Here is a 21,687-nt window from a genome sequence, read left to right on the forward strand (position 1 = left end):
GGGCCTTGATCCCAGGACCCTGAGATCATGACCTGAGCTGAAGGCAGTGGCTTAACCCACTGAGCCACCCAGGCGCCCCCAAATCACTATTTTTGCATGTGGCATAGGCTCTTCTTGGGGAGGCACATCTCTCTGTTGAGACCTAACAACAGCTTCCTTTTAAGGCTTTATTGGACCCTTATTATTTGTAAACAGTGGAAAGAAGTGTGAATGTGGCCAGGCCACAGGTCACTCCTTCCTCTCTGACACAGAGATTTGGGGGTGTCAGCAGAAGGGGCGACATTGTCAGAGAAATTAGCCAGGCAGACCTTAAAGCTTGTCTCTCATCCCTGTTCTGGCTGATTTTATGAGCACAAGGCAGGAGACAAATCCAGAAAACCTGGGACAGAGCCTGGGGCGGCATCTGTGTTGCCCCAAATCCCAGAAAGTCCATTCAGGGCTTTCACAACCAAGTGGGCAAGGCCAGTAAGCAGCCCGTTTGGCCCCGGATGTGACCGAGAGAAACTCTCGCATTTTTCAGGAAGGAAAACGCGGGTCGGAGAAAGAATGGCCGGACGTGTTTTGGAAAGTGAAACTGAGTTTTTTTGCAGTTTTGTTCCTCAGAGTCGGGGAATTCTGGTATTGTGCAGTCCGGCAGGGAGGCGTGCAGCTCTCCGGTCTGGCTTGAAGCTGAATTCCCCTCTTGCAGCCAAAAGCCCGAAGGACTCCAGGAGGGAGGCAGCCTGAGAGACTTGGGGGTGACTTGCCGGTCACCTCAGACAGTCTCCTAGGGCTGCCCACCACATGGCCAGTGACAGCGTTGGCCCCTCCCCAGAGCACCTCTGGGCTTTCTGTTGCAGGCTGAGGGCAAGGGGCTTGGGCTGGAGTGGGTGGGGAAGATCACACACCAACGGTGAGAGCCCTCAGTGATGTTTCCATTTTATATCTAATGATCGATTTTTTTTTTTAAAGATTTTATTTATTTATTTGACAGAGAGATTACGAGTAGGTACAAAGGCAGGCGGTGGGGGGCGGGAAGCAGACTCCCCGCTGAGCAGAGAGACTGATGCGGGGCTTGATCCCAGGACCCTGAGATCATGACCCTAGCCGAAGGCAGAGGCTTAACCCACTGAGCCAGATGGAGAATATGACATAGGACTTAGGGCAAAACTGTCAGGAGCCTAAACTCATAGGAGGCTACATTCTATTCCTGCCCCCCTTCCCCTCCCCAAGATTGCCTTTTTTTTTTTAAAGTTATCTTACTGTTACTTCTGAAACAAACAAACAAACAAACAAAAAAACAACCATGTCTCCCCTTCCTTAGCCCATGAAAATACTATTCCTTGCTTCACTTCCTTCACGTCACAGTATCTCGTGGATAAGTGTGCAGTGTCTTCTCCATCCTGCTCCACTGTGCGGATGGACCACAGCTCTTTCCTGCACTTTCTACTGCTGGACATTCGGCTTCTCTCTAGTCTTTAGTTGTTCCAAATACTGCAGTGAATAAATATCCTTGTGCATGTGCCGTACATCGTATTTTGGGCGCTGTGTCTTGGTGAACCCCCGCCTTTGAAAGCAAGAGCATCGACTCTCTATTTGTCACCCGCTCCTGACCTTTTCTGGGGCTGGGGATGAGGTACCCTTCCTTCTCTGGATCGAGTCCGGCTTTTAGGCCTTCGTCCTAGCTGTAGATTTCCTGTGTCTCATTCATTTCCTGTTTTCCTGAACAGAAGGGTTCCCGGCAAGATCAGCCTTCAAAGAGTCATGGTAGGTGTTTCTAATACACTTCACGTAAGTTGGATCAGAATGGTAGGAATAGAAACATCCGATATATACCAAGCAATGTGAGGTGACTTGGGAGAGAGTTAACAAATGAGTCGAGGAATCATTTCTTAAGTCAATTCAGGCTTTTCTGCAGAGGATGGAGGGGGCAGGGTGGTTTTGGGTCTGAGACCTTGCGCAATAACATCTGGGGAATGCAGGCGATTGCTCTCCGCCTACTCTTCAGAATAAACTCACCCTCTGGAATGAGGGATGGAAAACCCTACTAGGGCTGAGACCCACAGGCCCGCATGACAGAGCAGGATGCTGACTCCGTGGAAACATCTGGCGTGTGGCTCCAGATGCTGCTTTGTGTTTTTCAGAGGGAGAGAGGTCCTTGGTGTCTTTAGTGCCTTGAATCCTTGCCCAAAAACCATGATCTCAGGGAAGATATTCCAGAATCGGCTACAGGGCTGAATGGCTTATGAACAGGTTTTTGGTGTAGTCGCTCTGTGATATGTACTGATGATCAGAGGCCATTTTTTATTTTGTTTTATTTTATTTTTTCTGGAAATGTAAACTTCAGAGTCCAAACCCTTGGCTTTCCTGGGAATCTCTGCTTTCTGCCTAAGCAGGAGATTGCGTGGTACAGGCTCGATGGGAGTTACCATTACTGAGAACTTGTCATGTGCCAGCCCTGATCTAAGAACTTTCTAGGGCTTACCTCATTGAATCCTTTAGTCACCTGGAGACAGGTACCATGGTTATTATCGCTTAATGATGAGGAAGTGGAGACTCAAGAGGTCTAGTACTTTCCTCAAAGGTCCTACAACTGGAAAGGACTGAAGCTGGGGTCTGAACCCAGCAGTCCGACTCCAAGGCTCCCCCCTCCGAAGACCCAGCTCTCCCTCTGTCTAGCTCCAGGAGGTCAGACAATGGCGTCCCTTCTCTGAAAAGTGAAAGTTTCTTTCAGTTTTGCAATTCTGTGGTTTGGAAGTTGGGATATCCCTGGAGCATTACCTTCTCTTAATGTGAGGAGGATTTCATAGGTGCTCTGTACAAGCACAGGTTGGCTCCCTTTTGGTGTGCTCTATGGTCCGGGGAAACTGAATTTATGCAGCCTGAGCTGTGCACCGAGGACTGACCCTCAACTGTAGTTAATAATTAACCCTGGCCCCAGAGGACGGGGCAGAGCTTGCTGGATTCTACTCAAAACTTGCAGGGTGTGGGAGAAGAAAAGCTTCAAGTTTCATTTTCCTGTACTGTCATGTGACAACTCGTCACTGGCCTCATCTCTTGGGCGGATTCTTATTTAGAGGAACCAAGGAGGTTGCAGAAACACTTCAAAACAGTGCAATGCTTAGCTAGTGCCCAAGATGTGACTCTATTAATCCCTGGGCTGTGGACTGATTTTCGACCTGCCCAGACTGGGTCTCTGCATTTCCCTTGTCTCCCCTCTTTCAGAACTTCTTGGTGTTCGAGCAGCTTCTTGGTATCCATGCTGTCCCCCACCAAGACTTTCAACTGGAAACACTTGAGTAGATTCATGGGATCTCGACTCCTAGCCCATCCTCTGTCAGGAAATCTAAATGTTTGGGGACAGATATTTGAAGAGTCTGAGAACTTCCCTTTCCAGGCGACAGAGCAACCTGGTCTCCAGGAGATGTTGGGAGCATCTGCCAGCGCTCTCCCTTCTGAAACAGAGGTTTTAGAGGATTTCTTCGGGTCTTCTCTACCCGAGGGTCCATCCCTTAATGACTCTGAGGGCTCAGGGCTGTGCCCGTCACTGTTCTTCCTGTCTTTGTGAGTTCACCTTTGGCCGCGGAGGCAGTGCTGTCACCATCACAGCCCCATAGAGCCTTTGAATTATTTCCGGGTGGAATTTTCTTTTCTGTCAACTGAAGCTGATTCTTTTCTGCTTGGATCAGAGACATGCCATGTTTTTAGGAGATCATGTTAGCCACACAGAGCCCCCCACCCCCCCCGAAGCCCGCTCAGCTTATCTGTCGTCACAGGCTGTTAAGCAGACAGCCTTCGAACATAATGGCGTGTATTCCCAACTTCTCACTGTGATCTCTCCCTTTTCAGAGGAGTCAGACTACTCCAGGATCTTACCAGCCGACAAGCGATAAGCATCTAATAGATTTGTTATCTCGTTAGATCCTTACTTACTCTTTCTTCGCTTGGCTGATCCAGAAAGGAAGATGTTTTGCATAAGCTCTTGATTTGCCAAAGTTAAAACACATATTCTGTTATTTGACACTGCTAGTTGACAGTCTGGGGTCAAACCAAATGAAGTCTGAATTTTAATCAGTATCTGGCATTCTCCCTTAGACTTCCGTGATTAATTCCAGGCCAGGATCAGAACCCTGGAGAGTGCTCAGCCTTTGGTACTGATAGTTGGCTTGGCTGGTTAGAAACATGGAACCCTTAAAATGCGGATTTCCTAATAAGCGGTTCTGTCTCTTCTTCTTTCAAGGAGGCAGGTGTGTACAGGATGAATCGGAAACATAGAGGCCACTGTGTGGTTGTCAATAACCACTCATTTACCTCAATGGACGACAGACCAGGGACTGATAAAGACGCTGGTAAGAACATCTGGAATAGTGTATCAAATGCAAGTTGGGGATCTTACAAGCACTCTTTTATTTTCACATTTTCATTCTGTACTTTTAATCTTCCATTTAAATGTAAGGATGATATTATAAATATTGTAAATGTCTCTGGCCTCTTGTATGTCCCTGGTGCCATAGTTCACCTGGGCTGCACTAACGAAATACCATAAATGAGATGGCTTATAAACAATGAACATTTATTTCTAACAGTTCTGGAGGCTGGGAAGTCCAAGATCAAGGCTCTGACATTCTGATGCCCGGTGAGAGCCTGCTTCCTAGATCGCAGTCTTTGTGCTGCAACCTCACTTGGCAAGAAGGGGTGAGAGAGCTTTCTGGAGTCTCCCTGTGGGCTCTACCTTCACAACCTCATCACCTCCCAAAGGCTCCGCTTCCTCATCCCCTAACCTTGGGGGTTAGGATTTGAACCTATGAATTTGGGGGGACACAGACTTTTTGTAATTTAAATCTTAGGTAATTAACATACAGTGCAGTATTGGTTTCTGGAGTAGAATTTAGTGGTTCATCACTTACATACAACACCTGCTGCTCAGGGGCACCTGAGTGGCTCAGTTGGTTAAGCGACTGCCTTTGGCTCAGGTTGTGATCCCGGGGTCCCAGGACTGAGTCTCGAATCAGGCTCCCAGCTCAGCAGGGAGTCCGCTTCTCCCTCTGACCTTCTCCCCTCTCCTGCTCTCTCACTCAAATAAATAAATGAGTAAAATCTTTAAAAACAAAACCAAAAAAACCCCACCCAGTGCTCATCATAACAAATGCCCTCCCATCTCCCATCTCCCCGTCCCCCGCCCACCTCCTTCCACCAACCCTCAGTTTATTCTCTAGTTATAAGAGTCTCCTATGGCTTGTTTCCCTCTCTCCTTTTTTTCTTTTTTCCCTTCCCTTATGTTCATCTGTTTTCTTTCTTAAATTCCACCTATGAGTGAGATCAAATGGTATTTATCTTTCTCTGACTGTCTTCACTTAGTATCATACCCTCTAGCTCCATCCTTGTTGTTGTAAATGGCAAGATTTCATTCTTTTTGATGGCTGAGTAATATTCCATTGCATGTATATATGGGTGCGTGCGCGCACACACACACACCCCACATCTTTGTTATCCATTCTTCAGCTGATGGACATTTGGATTCTCTCTAAAGTTCAGCTATAGTTGATAATGCTGCTATGAACATTGGGGTACATGTATCTCTTTGAATCTGTATTTTTGTCTCCTTTGGGTAAATACCCAGTAGTGCAATTGCTGGATCATAGGGTGGTCCTTATTTATTTATTTATTTATTTGAGAGAGTAGGAACAGGGGGAGGGGTAGAGAGAGAAGCAGACTCCCTGCTGAGCAGAGAATCCAATGTGGGACTCTGATTCCAGGACCCTGGGATCAAGACCTGAGCCGAAGGCAGATGCTTAACCGACTGAGCCCCCCCAGGCGACCCAGGGTAGTTCTATTTCTAACATTTTGAGGGACCTCCATGCTGTTCTGCAGAGTGGCTGCCCCAGTTTGCATCCCCACCAACAGGGTAGGAGGGCTCCCTGTTCTCCGCATCCTTGCCAGCATGTCTTTTTCTTGTGTTTTAGCCATTTTGACAGGTGTGAGATCGTATCTCAGTGTGGTTTCAATTTCTATTTCCCTGATGCTGAGTGATGTTGAGCATCTTTTATGGGCTACAAACATCTGGACCATAGCAGGGGTGTCATCAACCTGCTGAAAGACAGACAAGAGTCCCTGACCACGTAGGACTCCATGGCTGGGGGGAAAGCATGATGCATCTGCTGGAGAAAACCTATTTGAGCCCTGGCTCCTCCACGAACCCGTTGGTGACTGTGGGAGAGTCCCGGGCCTTGGCTTCCTTATCTGGGACATAGGGTGAAATCCGTGCTTCTGCTTGCTCTCGGGACCATTGCAGTAGCCCCATGGGTACTATAAAGGGGCAGGTGGTAAGTTGTAAAATTTTACTGTTATGGAAACAAAAAACTCCAAGCTTCAGGCTCTTTGCTGTGCAATTTTATAAAACTACCCGTATTGTTTCGTCCCTTCGTTTTATTTCATTCCACTCGATTTCATTTTATCATTTCCCCTTTCTCTCCTCTTTTTTTTTACAGAGCACTTGAAGCATGTGTTTGAGTGGCTTGGGTTCAGCGTATGTGTGTATAACAACGTGACCAAAGGACGTCTAGACGAGGTTCTGCAGGAATACAAGTGCCATCCGGGCCATGCTGACGGAGACTGCTTCGTGTTCTGTGTTCTGAGCCATGGGAAATACGGAGCTGTCTACTCTTCGGATGAGTTCCTCGTTCCCATTCAGGAGATCATGTCTCACTTCACAGCCCAGAAATGTCCCAGTCTGGCTCATAAGCCCAAACTCTTTTTCATCCAGGCCTGCCAGGGGGAAGAGATACAACCTCCTGTATACATTGAAGCAGATGCTGTAAATCCTGAGCATGTGGCCCCTTCCCTTCGGAAGAGTATTCCCAATGAGGCGGATTTTCTTCTCGGCCTGGCCACTGTCCCTGGCTACCTAGCCCTTCGGCATGTGGAGAACGGCAGCTGGTATATCCAGTCTTTGTGTAATCATCTGAAGAGCTTGGTCCCAAGGTGAGAGTTCTGAGTTGTTCCTTCCATCTACCTCTTTATCTGTCCATTCGTCTGTCTGTTCACACACCCACCCATGCAGCCATCCGTCTGTCCATCCATTGATCCACTCATCATCCTCATCCATTCATCCATCTATCCATCCATCCATCCATCCGTCCATCCAGACATCTGTCCATCCAACAAACCTGTCTTGAGCACCAGCATATAACTGGAAAGGAAGATACAGAATTAAAAAAACCAAAAAATAAAAAATACAGTCCCTGCCCTCAAGTTGCTCACAGTCTAGAGGGATAGAAAGAATAAATGGGGGGAAGAGCCTTCCCAACGCACATTATAAAGCATAGGTGTTACCGGGACACAAAGAACTAGGACCTCACCCAGATCTGAAGGATCAGGGAAAGCTTCTAGAGATGACAGGTGCCTAACTGGGATGAGAGGCATGCTGGGCAGAGGGAACAGTATGAGTAAAGTAGGAGGGTCTTTCATTTGTTCGTTTGTGAGTGACTCATATCTACTGAGTGCCTCCGTGTTGCCTTCTGCATTATAATACCTTTGATCTGCCGCCACCCTGACAGCTTTCCTTCTGGGTCTGCCCTGTGTTTCCTACCTGCTACTCTGGAAATGGACCTTCACCGTGTTTAGCACCTGGACCCTATTCTCTCCCTCTGTAGTACTTGGCAGCTTAAGCTGTCCCTGGAAGCTGCTTTGTCGCAGCATGCCACACATCCCGGCCTCGTGTGGCCCTTGGAGCTCATACTCAGTATGCCTAGTCCTGCATTGATCTGCTCAACCCTCCCCAGCAGCCTCGTGCTCCTGAATCCCCATTTCTAGGAACGGTCACCGTGCTCTTTTGGGAATTCGGAACTAGAAACTCAGAATTGGAATCTTTTTTTTTTTTTTTTTTGATATTTTATTTATTTATTTGACAGAGATCACAAGTAGGCAGAGAGGCAGGCATAGAGAGAGGGGGAAGCAGGCTCCCCGCTGAGCAGAGAGACCGATGCGGGGCTCGATCCCAGGACCCTGAGATCATGACCCAAGCCGAAGGCAGAGGCTTAACCCACTGAGCCACACAGGCACCCCTCAGAATTGGAATCTTGACTCACCTTTAGTTTTTCTTTCTCTTTGCTATTCCCTCCATCCCCACCATAGTCACTGAAGACCAATGTCCTGTGACTTCAGGGACAGGGCAGTATTTATCTAGGTCTTACTATATGCCTACTGTACTGGGTACTGAGCTAGGAACTTGGGGTACGGTTATGAACGAGGGAGACAGACTCTCTTCATGGAGCTTACTGTCTGGTGAGAGGAAGAGAGATAATGAAAACGTGAGGGAGGGGCACCTGGTTGGCTCAGTGGGTTAAGCTACCGACTCTTGGTCTCAGCTCAGGTCGTGATTTCAGGGTCACAGGATGGAGCCCCGTGCTGGGCTCCGTGCTGAGTGGGGAGTCTGCTTCAGACTCTCTCTCCTTCTGCCCCTTCCTCTCTTTTCTCTCTCAAATAAATTAAAAAAAAAAATTCTTAAAAAAAAATTCTTAAAAAAAATGGAAGGCAATGACTATTTAAATTAATAAGATAACTTCAGGAAGGGATATCTGCTGTGGAGAAAGCAGAGAAGATAAGATGGAGAATGGAGTAGCGAGCTTCTTGAGCAAGGCTTCTTTTTTTATTTTTTAATTTTTTATTTTTTTATAAACATATAATATAGTTTAATCCCCTGGGGTACAGGTCTGTGAATCGCCAGGTTTACGCACTTCACAGCACTCACCAAAGCACATACCCTCCCCAATGTCCATAACCCCACCCCCTTCTCCCAAACCCCCTCCCCGCAGCAGCCCTCAGTTTGTTTTGTGAGATTAAGAGTCACTTATGGTTTGTCTCCCTCCCAATCCCATCTTGTTTCATTTATTCTTCTCCTACCCCCTTAAGGCCCCATGTTGCATCTCCACTTCCTCATATCAGGGAGATCATATGATAGTTGTCTTTCTCCATTGAGCAAGGCTTCTTGGTAGAGGTGATTCTTTTTTTTTTTTTTAAGATTTTATTTATTTTTTTGACAGACAGAGATCACAATAATCACAGGCAGAGAGGCAGGCAGAGAGAGAGGGGGAAGCAGGGTCCCCGCTGAGCAGACAGCCTGATGCGGGGCTCGATCCCAGGACCCTGGGATCATGACCTGAGCCGAAGGCAGCGGCTTTAACCCTCTGAGCTACTCAGGTGCCCCGGTAGAGGTGATCTTGTAAGTGAGACCGAGTGACTGGAAGGAGTCAGCCGCAGAACGAGTCAGGGAGGGGGGCCCAGCCGGTGGGAGACAGGATGTGAGGACTGACAACAGGGCAGGGCCTGCATTCCCGCCTGAAAGTAGGATCGTGCGAGAAAGTGGTAGTAACACCAACGACAGTAAAAAGGATGGTCAGTGGCGTATCGTGGCCAGGGTTCTATGTGCTGGAAATCACCTCGTTTCTTCTCATGCAGCCCCTAAAATGGGTCCTGTCAGAGTCCGTAGTGTAGAGCTGGGAACACCGAGGCACGGGGAATGTAGCGTGAGGTAAGCCGCCTTGCCTGCGGCCGCGCAGTCACCAAGGGAGGGAGCCATGATTCACCCCTGAGCTCTATCTCCAGAGCCTGTGCTTTGCTTCCAAGGATACGAATGGCCCAGCCCTGGAACATTTTGGGAAACGCTAAATATCCTGCAAGCCCAGGCTCAAAAGCCACCTCCTCTGGGGTGTCTCCTCCTCCCAGCAGGAAGTGGGCCTTTTCCTCTGAACGTGCAGTGGAACTTTTAAAAAAGATTTTTATTTGAGGGGGGGGCATGAACAGAGGGAGGGGCAGAGGGAGAAGGAGAGAGAAATCTAAGCAGACTCCCCACTGAGCAGGTAGCCCAATGGGGGACTCGATCCTGGGGCCCCGGGATCATGACCTGAGCCAAAGGCAGATGTTTAACCGACTGAGCCACCCAGGCGCCCCCAGAGAGGGCATTCTTAATAGTGGGGTCTCTCTCTATCACCCGCCTATCCATCCTTATGTCTGTCTGTCTGTCTATCTATCTATCTAACATCTATCTATGTATCATCTATCTCTCTCTAAATATCCACCAGCTTGGAGGAGAAATGTGGAAAAATACATATAACTATATACAGACTTCCTCTGTGGACCAAGTGCCTTAAAATGTAGTGTGTGAGGCTCCCGGCTGGCTCAGTGAGAAGTACATGAGACTCTTGATCTCAAGGCCATGAGTTCAACCCCCACATTGGGTGTAGATTGCTGTTAAGAAAAAAAAAAGACAAAAAAAGGGCGCCTGAGTGACTCAGTCTGTTAAACATCTGCCTTTGACTCAAGTCATGATCCCAGGGTCCTGGGATCGAGCCCCACGTTGGGCTCCATGCTCAGCAGAGAGCCTGCGTCTCCCTCTCCCTCTGCCTGTCGCTCCCCTGCGTGTGCTCTCGCTCTCTCTTTCTCCCTCTCCTTGCTTTCTCTCATAAATAAATAAAATCTTAAAGTATGAAAATGCAAGATGTGACTGTGATAGTGTTCTTAAATACTAAATGTAGAGCCGAAAACTTCATATAATTTAGCATTTCTTTTTTCAACTTTGAAATAGGCATTGCTTTATATGTGGCAGGATGCCGGTTAGAATCTTGGCCTGTTAAGCTAGGAAGAAGCCCCATGCTTTAGGGTTCTTTCTAGAACCTTCCTAGGATGTGATTTCTGTCTCCTGATTGCAAATATTTTTTCCTTATCTGCCTGCAGAAATGAAGATATCTTGTCCATCCTCACCGCTGTCAACCATGATGTGAGTCAAAAAGCAGACAGTAAAGGAAAATGGAAACAGATGCCCCAACCTGCCTTCACCCTACTGAAGAAGCTAGTGTTCCCTGTGCCCCCGGAAAGACTTTAGTAAGAGAAAGTTCCGTTGGCTCTTCGACTTGAAAGGAAGCTTTGGTCAGCCATTCCAACCTCCTGCCCCTCATAGGAATCTGTGACAGACGGTGAGCTGACCTCTGTCTGTCTGTCATTCTAATAACTGGAAATACCCTATTTTCTGACATGGCAAATTCTTTCTTTTCTTTTTTCTTTTTGACAAGCCTGAGTGTTAGAACACTTTCTTTCTTGAAGCTTCGAATGGTAGTCTTGGCTTTAGTTGTGTGCCCTGAGAGAAGGCAGCTCGGCCTTGGTTTGTGCATCCGTGAGGGAAAAGGTGGAACGAGGTACATTTTAAGATTCCTTTGAGCTCCAAGAACCACTGTCCTTAGCCTTAGCTGAGCTCGATTACTATCTACATGACACCGCTCTGCATGGCCTTGTTTTGGACCCTGGATTTTGGTAGAGAGCACGCACGGCTCTCCCCTTCCTAAGGCTCCTCTCCCGCACACCTGCCCAGGTGGAAATTTGGCCCGTACGAGGCCCGTTTCCTGCTTTAGTGTAAGGAAGGTGTTCCTGCACGAGCTGTTGCCCTCGGCGTGGGTGCAGGTTCGGCTCCAGAGTGCTGACCGCCTGAATGAAGAGACACACACTCGACCACTCTGGGAGCAGAGACTCTGCACCGTGAGGTTGACCCCACGTTGGGCAGAACGTCTCGGATGCCAGTGACAGAACCTTCACGTCAAGCCGACTAAAGCAAAGGAGGGGATGGGTTCGTCTCATTTGTCAAAAAACGCACAGATGCGTGGTGCCAGCTTCCTGTGAGGCTTGAATCCGGACTCGGTCTGCACTGTCGTGCGTCCCTCTTGGCCGGGGTGTCTCGGTGGCCGCGCTGGGCTGACTGCGGTCAACGGCCCCTCCTCGTCACCCACGTGCTCTGTTCCTCCGGCCCAAAGGATCTCCGGAGGAGAGCGGCAGCCTGACGGTCGGAAGCTGTCCACGGGGCTGTCGTTCGCTCCTCAGTCAGAGACTTGTCTGGCTGTGCCTTGGGGCGTGTGCTTCTACTTAGAAGCCCTGATATTTTTTACATTAAGGTTTTGAATATCTTTATTTATGTGAACTTTTTTTTTTCTTTTTCAATTTCAAGAGGAATTCCTTTTGCAGCTCCTGAAGGAGGGAGGGTGAACGTCCTCTCCTTAAGGCCTTTATTTCCAGACGAAGAAGTTGGGGCCTCAGGAGGCCAAAGAGATTCACTACGGTCCCTGTTACTGTTTACAGGATCTGATTTCCCACTGGAGGGAACTGGGATGTCATGGGACCCAGCAGGGCTTTAGGAATGTTTCCTTAGATATGCAGAGGTTCATGAAAGATGTCAGGGAATGAGGACACATCACTCTCAGTGATGCCCGATTTTGTAGTGAATCCTGTGGAAGTCGCATTAATTTGTGGGGTATTTTCTGGGAGAAATAGTCATATAAGTTTTTTATACTTGTAATGACGTGGATGGAGCAAATCATTACATGGGCTCCTTCGCCACGGAAAGGAGCCCAAATCAGATCAGAATGATCTTCCAGAACCAGTGTTCATACAAGTCAGAACTAACGGCTGGTGATTAATCTTTGCCCAGTTGAATATATGCAGTTTTTAGCCATTTCATAAAATTCTGCGAGTGAAGGATGGTGTGGTTCAAAACAAAAAGTCAAGAATCCGGACAGGGAAGCCTGGGGTTTCCCTTTGGTCTTGTGACCCCCTTGCTCTGAGACACTAAATCCAGCTGGTTTTTCGAGCCTTATCTATGAAGTAGAGAAAAATGACCTATTTAAGATAGGGATTTAGGGGAATATATAATATATGTATATTACAATAAATATATTATGTATCTCTCCACTTACGTGCAGAGGTACATAGAAGACCTTTAGGTGGCAGTAACATTCATGGAAACAGCAGAATTTGAGTTCCTTGGCGTCTAATTCCAGCTGAATCGTTGCAACAAGTCACTCTAGCAATCCCCACTGAGGTCTTCTGAGGGAAACACTGGTTCTGTCCTCACCGATTCACAGTGTCCCCTGCAGCAACAGGCCAGCTCTTGGCTCTGAACTCAGCTGGGAAAAACACTAAGGAACTCTCCTTCAGCAGCAACATTTGGGGTTTGATGCCAAGGTCCCCCCAGTCCCGTGGGTCTATTCCATATTTCTGTTGTGCTGGATCTTAGAGCCTAATGCAAGGTTAAATTCAGCCCACAAGTTGCTTTTCAGAGCTCTCCGGCAAGCCCTGAGTCGTCACTAGACGTTGATGACCGCAAATCAGATGGGCAGATGCAGACACCAGGAGCGCCCCCATCCTTCAGTCGTTTTCTCCTAAATGGAGTGTGTACGCACTTGTCCCTTGTCTGTCTGTGTGTGTCTGTGTGTCGTGTGTCTGGGGATTTAGAGCGAAACACAGGAGGGGATTTGGTCCCAGGTATATGGCAGTGGCTGTAGACACAGTCTGCCCAGACATGGACGAATGAAATGCGCAAACTGAGTGAGGTCTTCATACATTTTGCCTTGTTGTGATCACCCTACGAGTGCTATAATTAATTTTTTCTCTCCTTTCTTTTTTTTTTTCCTTTCTCTCAAAAGTTTGGCTTCGACCAAACCAGATGAAGAACTTATAGAATCTTATGCAAGTGTTAGTTATTTAATAGTACTACTACTACTGGTGTTTATTATCAGAGATACTAGTCACCACAGCATCCTCTTGGCCTTTGCTGTGGGGCCTTACCATGCTCGTGGGCCTGTTTGATATCACCAGGGCTCCCCTTAGCCAGGGCTCAGGTAGTGCCAACAGGCAGCAGGTACAGTGTGGTTACTGATCGTCAGAGCAGACAGTGACCAGTATAACACTACGGGGGGTACCACTGAACAGCACCCCTTCCAACGACCTGGTCTGCATGGTGGGAGACCAAATGAGAAGTCGACCTCGTTTTGTAGGTGAATTTTGTGCCGTACTTGAGTCCTAAAATCTTCCTGGACCGATACCTTCTGAGTGAGTTAGTCATGTTCTTAGCCTGGAATTCTCAGGTCCTTCGAGGTTTGTGGATTTATTCTCAGGGTCTATGAGCCTTCCACCTGCCGTTTGAAATGCTGTAATTTTTTTTGGTGATAATCTTCAGTTACTAGGTGGATCCTGTCTCTTCTGTATGATCACTTTGTATTTTAGCACGGACAAATAACTTTTGTGCCTGCATCCCAGTGCCCCCAGGAAGTGATGAACTTTACTTTGAACTCTCTAATGTATCATAGATTAGGGTTCAGGGCCAAAGGTTCTCAGACCTGTTGGCAGGTACCAGTAGTTAATCTGTCTGGAACAAGCTCCAGTCCATCCTCTTGAGCCATGACAGACACCTAGTCCACCATCCCCCTGCCCCTGCTTAACTCAGTGGAGGGAACTCACACTACACACAAAGCCATGGCTTTGGGAGTTTGGAAGGACCCTTGCTAGAGAACCCACGGTCCAGGCTTCGGTGTCAAATGGAAGGACTTGGAATCGTGTATATCTCCTGTTTTGCATCCTTGCCATCTGGTTTCACTGTGAGACCAGCCCTCATTGTCCTTTTCCCTGTTGTGATTTGAACCTGCTTACAACCTACTTAACTATCTTCCAATAAAGCACATGCTGCTTGTGACGAGTTACTTTGTTTCTGGTAGGGTCTGGCTCTTCTCACAAGTCTGTAGTTTGCCTTTAAGGATGTGGTAAGAATATCACATTTGTGGGCAAGACACATTTGTATCTTTCAACAGCAGCTACATTTCTGAAAATGAAATCCTTTTTTAAAAGTAGGAGGAGAAATTCCTTGTTTAAAGAAAGACTGATTTGCCAGTATAAACAACCACTTTGTAACATAACTTTTGCATATGTGAATTTTTAAAAGGATTTTTCCTCTGTTGGAATTTTGAAATCATATGAATTTTTACTCTTTAAATCTATTTTTGTACAAGTGATATCTTTACATTGCCCAAAGAGAATACAAAAGAGGTTTTCAGGATAACTTTTGCCTGCATTTCTCTCCACCAAATGCCCAGTGCTCCCACCTCTGAATCCCAGAGATAATTGAAAGGATTTCTTAATGCAGATGCAAATACAGCAAATACAAATACATGTGTATTTTAAAGTAAGCATTTCTTGAAACAAAGCACATACACTGTGAAACTCAGATCTCTCATTTGATCTCATTTTAAATGATTCTGTGAGATGCCTGGAAATATTTGTACAACCCTACAATGGGAATAACTATGAGGTTTGTGAATGGTTCCTTGTAAATAGTAGTAATTGTGTGGCCAATAAATAAAGGGATTTTTTTTCCTTTTTACGTTTGAGTAGTATCTTTGATTCGTACATTGGTAGTAACATATGCACATTGTGGAGTATTTGGAAAGCAGAAGAACACACAAACAAGAGTTAATTCATTTATGATTCCATTTTGGCGTACACTTTCCCATGATCTCACTCTGCATTTGTCCCCGAGCTTCCCCACCACCTTGAAATCAGCCTAACCACCATGTCCTTCCAGTGCTGTGTCCAGTAAACCCTGTCATTACCAGTATCTACCTCTACCCACAACCTCAGCTGCAGACATTTTTGACAGCTACCTGCTGCCATTCCATCTCACTTTTTTTTTTTTTAAAGATTTTATTTATTACTTATTTGACAGACAGAGATCACAAGTAGGCAGAGAGGCAGGCAGAGAGAGAGGAGGAATGAGACTCCTTGCTGAGCAGAGAGCCTGATGTGGGGCTCTATCCCAGGACCCTGAGATCATGACCTGAGCCAAAGGCAGAGGCTTTAACCACTGAGCCACCCAGGCGCCCCCCCCCCCATCTCACTTTCTCTAGGACCTTGCCCCCAACAGTCTTCAGGGCCCCTGGGACCTCTGTTAGTCCATGGATCCTATCTGCCATTTCTCCAATGTCAACACCACCGCTCACTTCTTCCCTTCCTCTTTATCCAACCCGAGTCCCAGGTGTCCTCATTCAACTCTGTCACACCCACCTTGACACCCTTGCCTTTCCTGCAGTCCTCCTCGTGGGCCAGGATCCAAGCTCTGGGTGATCTCATATGCCTGCTTACCCCCAGTTTGTGCTAGAATTCCTGGTTGAGGTTGGTGTAAAAAATATAAGTGTTGCAGACCGGTTTCATTGACAACGAATGACCATAGACTTCAAACAGGCTTTCGGTGGTTCTCAGCAATCCTGTAACATTTCCTGGTTATGTCCCCCTCTGCTTCCTCCGTCTGTCTGACACTTTCTTTAGAATTTTCAGACCTCTGTCACCCTCCATTCACCTCACTTGACGTTGACGGTCTCAGTGGCTTCACTAAGGGAGATAATTTTTTTTTTTTTTTAATTTGACAGAGAGAGAGAGATCACAAGTAGATGGGGGGGGGAGCAGACTCCCTGCTGAGCAGAGAGCCTGATGCGGGGCTCAATCCCAGGACCTGAGATCATGACCTGAGCTGACAGCAGAGGCTTAACCCACTGAGCCACTCAGGCGCCCCATAAGGGAGGGAATCTGATAGAAGTTCCATCTTCCACCACCGAGTCTTTTGATCGCACCCTGACCCTGTTTACTGCTTTCTCCCGTCAACAGCGGCTGCACAGTCCAGTCTGTGCCTCTCCCAAGAGTCCGTGTTTCTCTCACGTGCAGGACTGTCCCACCCCGCTCACTCGAGGATGCCACTCTCGGAGGCCCTCCTCCCTTTCCTGCTCTATCAACTCTCTCTTCTTGCCCAAATCATTCCCATCAGCGCCCAAAATATGCTGGAGCTTCTCTTCCTTCAGAGCCAAAACGAAAACAGAACCAAAACCCCTGAATCATGCAGATCCTGTGTCACGTGCTCAGAATCAGACCCGGAGAGGAGGATTCGTGTGCGAGCCACGTGTGCAGGAATGGCTCTCGGTTCAAAGGGAGCGAGAAAACGGGGCTCCCAACCTCCCTCAGCCCTCCAGCCCTCGGCCCACCTCCCAGGTGGGAGACCTCAAACTTTCAGGCCCTTCCCCTGGTCTTGATATAGTTTTGGAATATAAGTGAGGTTCGGTGGGGTGAGGTCCAGAGCCAACAGCCAAGAAAGAATTCTTGAGACATCTTTGGTGCAAAATGGTGGTTTTATGAAAGCCTGGGGACAGGACCTGCAGGCAGAGAGGGCTGTCCGGGGGTTATGAGGGGAATTGGGGGACGTAAGGAAGAGGAAGATTTTCAAAATAAGTTTTATAGGCTAAAGAGGACCTACAAGATATTCGAGGCCTTGCCATTGTCGGGTTAGGGCTGTTTCCCCTCTAGTGAAGTATTAACCCTAAGACAGCTGGGAGTTTCCAGTAGGAATGTTGTACCCTATCACGGGTCCTTGTCAGTGGGCTGCTGTTTATGAGGAAATTTTATTCTATTTACATTTCCATCTACCTTTGTTCCCACATTACTGTGGATGTGAGGGAGCAGGAGGCAAGCTGAGGACAGAGCAGAAGCGGATGCCCCACAACCCCCTCCCCCAGATGGGATACCTGTGACATTCCTCAGACTCCTGGCTGCCCTAAAGACAAGGAAAGGAAAAACAAATAACGTATACAGATCACAATCCTGCCCTCACGAGTCTCCCGCAGGTTACAGATGTCTTAGCAATCTGCAAGAACAAAGCACTTCTACCAATAGCGGAGCTTCCAGAAGGAAATGTAGGTGCAATGAAATGTCCGCATAACCTGCAGCCCATTGGCAGATACTTGAAGCAGGCGGGGCAGAGTGTAAAGTTCTGCCAGGAACCTCCCCAACCTTCTTCCTGTTACTGCCTTGCTAGAGGGAAAAACAACCTTAACTTGACAATGGCAAGGCCTCCGGGTATCCTGGGAGTCTTCTTTAGCATAGAAAAATCCTTTTAAAACTCCCCTTTTCCTTAGTAGAGTGTGAGCTCACCAACCCCATAGTATATAATCCACCCCCCCCAACCCCCGGACAGCTCTCTCTGCCCATGGGTCCTGTCCCCGGGCTTTGATAAACCACCATTTTGCTCCAAAGACGTCTCAAGAATTCTTTCTTGGCCCTGGGCTCTGGGCCACATGCTACCGAACCTCACCTATGCTCCAAAACCCCATCAGGTGGGTGAGTGATGTTAGGGGCTCCAGGAAATTGAGTCTGTGGGTCTCTGGAAATTAGATTCCGGATAAGAATGCTGTTCTCTTCTAAATCACTAAGACCTTTTGTAAACTGAGGGAGACCCCTGGCTCTTGGGCCTGGGATCCCTCTCAGTTAATCATTGGGTTTTCCCGCCCCTTAGCTTTAGGGCAGCCAGGAGCACCCGAGGAATGTCACACATGTCCCACCTGGGAGCCGGGGGGGGGGGGGGCGCGGTTTGCGGGGTGTCAGCTGGTGCGCTGTGCTCAGCTTGCCTCCTGCTCCCTGATCACCTTCTAAAGGTGGGACCCTTTGGAAGCAAAACCCTCTACAGTCCAGCAAGTTGGCCAGACTGGCTGGCAAGTAGGATGGGATCAGGGTAGGCAGAGGGGGCTTAAGATGGATCAGAAGAGATCTGCGTGAAGCAGGACCGCACCCCTACCCCCCTGGGGACCCCATATCCTCACCCTCCCAGCCTCAGCCTCATCCAGCTTTGGCAGGGGGTGGGCGACGTTTACATTGGAGGCACATACCGTCTATGTCGAAATAGAAATACCAACACCGTTGTCCTCTCCTACCCCGGCTTTGGAATGACCTGAAAGGCCAGGTTAGGAGGCATCACAACGGGCTTTCCTACCTGCAGGCTTGCTTCCTTTTCCAGAACAGACATGTGGCAATGATGGCTCTAAAAGGCGGACGCCCATTCCTGCCATGGCAACACGAATTCTATTGCTGCCACAGAAATAACCACCACCAAAACCACAGACGGGCACAGGGTGACAGAAACTCAGTGTGCAGCTCCAGACTACATCGGGTTGTCCTACATTTCTGCTTATCCGACCACCTGAAATCATCCCCGTCCCTTTGCCCCCGCCTGCCTGGACCTCCAGCTCTGGCCACCCGTCGAGAAGACCCCGAGCCAGGTTTGGCGGGCTGTTTCTCGCTGCTGCCCAATTAGCAGCTTCAGCCCTTGGCTCTAGTGGCCTGCCAATGCTGAAAATAAATGACTGTGGGGGAGTGACAGAGAGGTGTTCCTGGGCCCATTATATGGATCAGAAAATCAAGGCTCAGAGAAGCGAAGCAAGAAACAAGATCATGTGACTCAAAATGTGGAAGAACCAAACTTGAACTCCCTGTGGCTGATCTCCACGTCCCGGGGCCTGTCCTTCCTGCTGTGCCACGCTGCTCTTGTGAATACTTCCTGAGAGACAGGGGGCAGGCCTGTGAGAGTCGTCGGCACCCTACCTCGGGTCTTGGAGACGGGAGCCTGTCCTCTCTGCTTGAGAAATGTGCAGGAGAAGACAATTTTATCAAGTTTCGGGCCTGTAAAAAAAAAATGGGCTTGGCCTAAGTTAAAGATTACGATCAAATATTAAAAGAGCTCTATAACTTACAAGAAAGCTGATTCATTCTTCCAGTAATCGAAAGCACGGCTGCGTGTAGATGTTAGGCAGGTCCAACCTCCTCGGGCTCCCGGCACTGTTTCCGTAGGTCTGGGGTCCCTCCGTGGGATGAGTGCATTCAGCAAGCTTCCCCACCTCTTTCGGTCCGTGTTCGGTACGAAGTTATAATTTCTGGGAAGGACAAGGAAGTGAATTCAGTGGCAGTCACAGAACGCATGTCTGGCCCGAACAGACAGATCTCAACCACTTCCTTGCCTCCGTCGGCCTTTGCACAGATGTCTCGACACCCCCTCCCCTACAGGCAGGGAAGTGGTTGATGTCAGTTTTTTCCAGAGGCCTGCTCCTCTGGCCACCCACTAGCCACAGGACCTGTGATCTGCTGTGCCCCAGAGCAAGACACGTGCCCGGCCCTTTGCCAGGATCGCCTGTCTGTTGTGGACCGTGGAGTAGAGAATCTCAAACCTGTCACCCTTCTTCCCTCTTGCTGCTCACACTTTTGTTTCATGGGTCTATGTGTTTATTGCATTTCATCTTTTAAAAACTCCTCTATTTTTTAAAAATTTGGGAATATAATACAAGCCTGTAGTAAAACATTTATACAGTGCAGAAGGACACACAGGGAAAAGTAGATTTCACACGGATCCCCCGTCCCCCAAATCCTCAGTTCCTTCCGTAGAGGTCATTGTTGTTGTTTTAAGTTGTTGTGTAAGTAATCTCAGCACCGCATAGGGGGCTCCAACTCACGACCCTGAGATCCCGAGTCGCATGGTCTTCCGGCTGACCCAGCCAGGTGCCCCCGATACTGTTTCCAGTGTGTGGAGTATCCTACAGAGATATTTTTTTCTTACACGAACACATATGTGTCTGTGTCCTTCTCTCATTTCACCCTTCCCAAATGCTAGCAGACTGTTCTGCGCTTGGGTTTTTAAATTTAAGGTAGCTCAGAGAGCCTATTCTATATCCGAACACATAGGTCTCCTTGTTCCTTTTTATGGCTGCCTGTGTGCCATTACACGCACGGCAGGGCCATCTAAAGAGCCCCCTGCTGACGGGCTTTTAGGGATCGCAGACTTCGTGAGGGTGGGAACGGGATCTTACCCTTCCTTTGTTTCCTATGCTCCACCCTAAAATAGTGCTCTGCCAGAATTCTTCAGTAATTAAAACACAGACCACAAACACATTCATTCCTGAAACTGGGGGAACAGCCCTTATTAATTCTTAGCTCTGAGCTCTGCATTTGCAGCTTTGCTGCACTAGAAATACGCTAGTTCCCGTTCAGCTTTCTCACTGGCCACACAGTCAACGAACAGGTACCCGGCTCTGCCTGGTCTCAGGTGGTTAGAGAACGTGCAGAGGCAAGGAATGTCCCTGCCCTCTGGGAAATTGTAATCTGGTTGGGGAGAGAAGAAAGGCAACTTTTTGGCAAAAATGACATAACAAAATGACCAAGAAAGGATACATACATTTAAAAAACTGTATTAGGACAATGGATTCTCCATCATCCAGAAAATGAAATTAGATGCATACCTCAGACCATACATGAAACTCGAAATACACAAAACTCCAAAAATATAAATGTTAAAATAAAACTATAAAGGCATTAAGAGACATATAGGCAAAAAAAGACCAGAGGTTTCTCTAAGCAATACGCAGAAGCTGGAAGTCACAAAGGAAAAGACATACATTTGACTACATCAAAGTGTAAATCTTTTGTATAATCAAAGCCACAAAAACTTCTTTAAAAGAGAAACAATAACCTTCGGGAAGACGAGAAAGCTGCCCATTGTATCCGAATAACTAAAAAGGATACTATAAGCTATATAGTTTATGGCTTATAAACTATAAGCCATATATATTCTGACATAAATATTCAGAGTTCAGAGACAGAAACCACACTTGTAATTTAAAATAAAAAATTTAATAGGAAGCATTATTAACCAGTAAAAGAAAGTCAACTACCGAAAGTAAAATCCCTTTAGGGCTGCGGGAGAGTACCGTTGGAAGGAACACATTTGGGAGACTCCTCCCCACCCCACTAAGGCTGGGAGTCAGAACTGGTTGAGGACGTGGCCATTCCCACGTGGGCCAGGGGTCCTCAGTCGCGTGCAGACGGAGGCTGGTGAGCAGGCTTCCTGCTGGCGCACTGACAAAATGCCCGGGAGCGAGCCCCTCTAGGTCTTCTGCAAGCTGCTGCAACTGTGCCTGAAAAGCAGGAAGAAAATCATGCTGAACTTGGAAAAGAAGCCCTTCCTCTGCTCTCTAGTGTTCTCTAGGAGCAACACCGAAGCTTGTTCCGGCCGGCGAAGGAGCCATTTTCACCGGG

The 21,687-nt window shown here is 47.9% G+C and overlaps 1 protein-coding gene across 1 annotated transcript in view; it reads left to right on the plus strand.

Annotated features, from left to right (window-relative positions):
• Positions 1-15,172, plus strand: part of CASP10 (caspase 10) — a 34,016-nt gene extending 18,844 nt beyond the window's left edge. The window contains exons 6-8 of the mRNA XM_044241300.1: positions 4,220-4,328; positions 6,468-6,960; positions 10,711-15,172. Coding sequence (XP_044097235.1) covers positions 4,220-4,328; positions 6,468-6,960; positions 10,711-10,858 — 750 coding nt within the window. The 3' untranslated portion in view covers positions 10,859-15,172. The remainder of the gene's footprint in view (positions 1-4,219; positions 4,329-6,467; positions 6,961-10,710) is intronic.
• Positions 15,173-21,687: the final 6,515 nt, after the last annotated feature.

The sequence above is a fragment of the Neovison vison genome, chromosome 3 (assembly GCF_020171115.1).
Source record: "Neovison vison isolate M4711 chromosome 3, ASM_NN_V1, whole genome shotgun sequence".
Lineage (NCBI taxonomy): Eukaryota > Metazoa > Chordata > Mammalia > Carnivora > Mustelidae > Neogale > Neogale vison.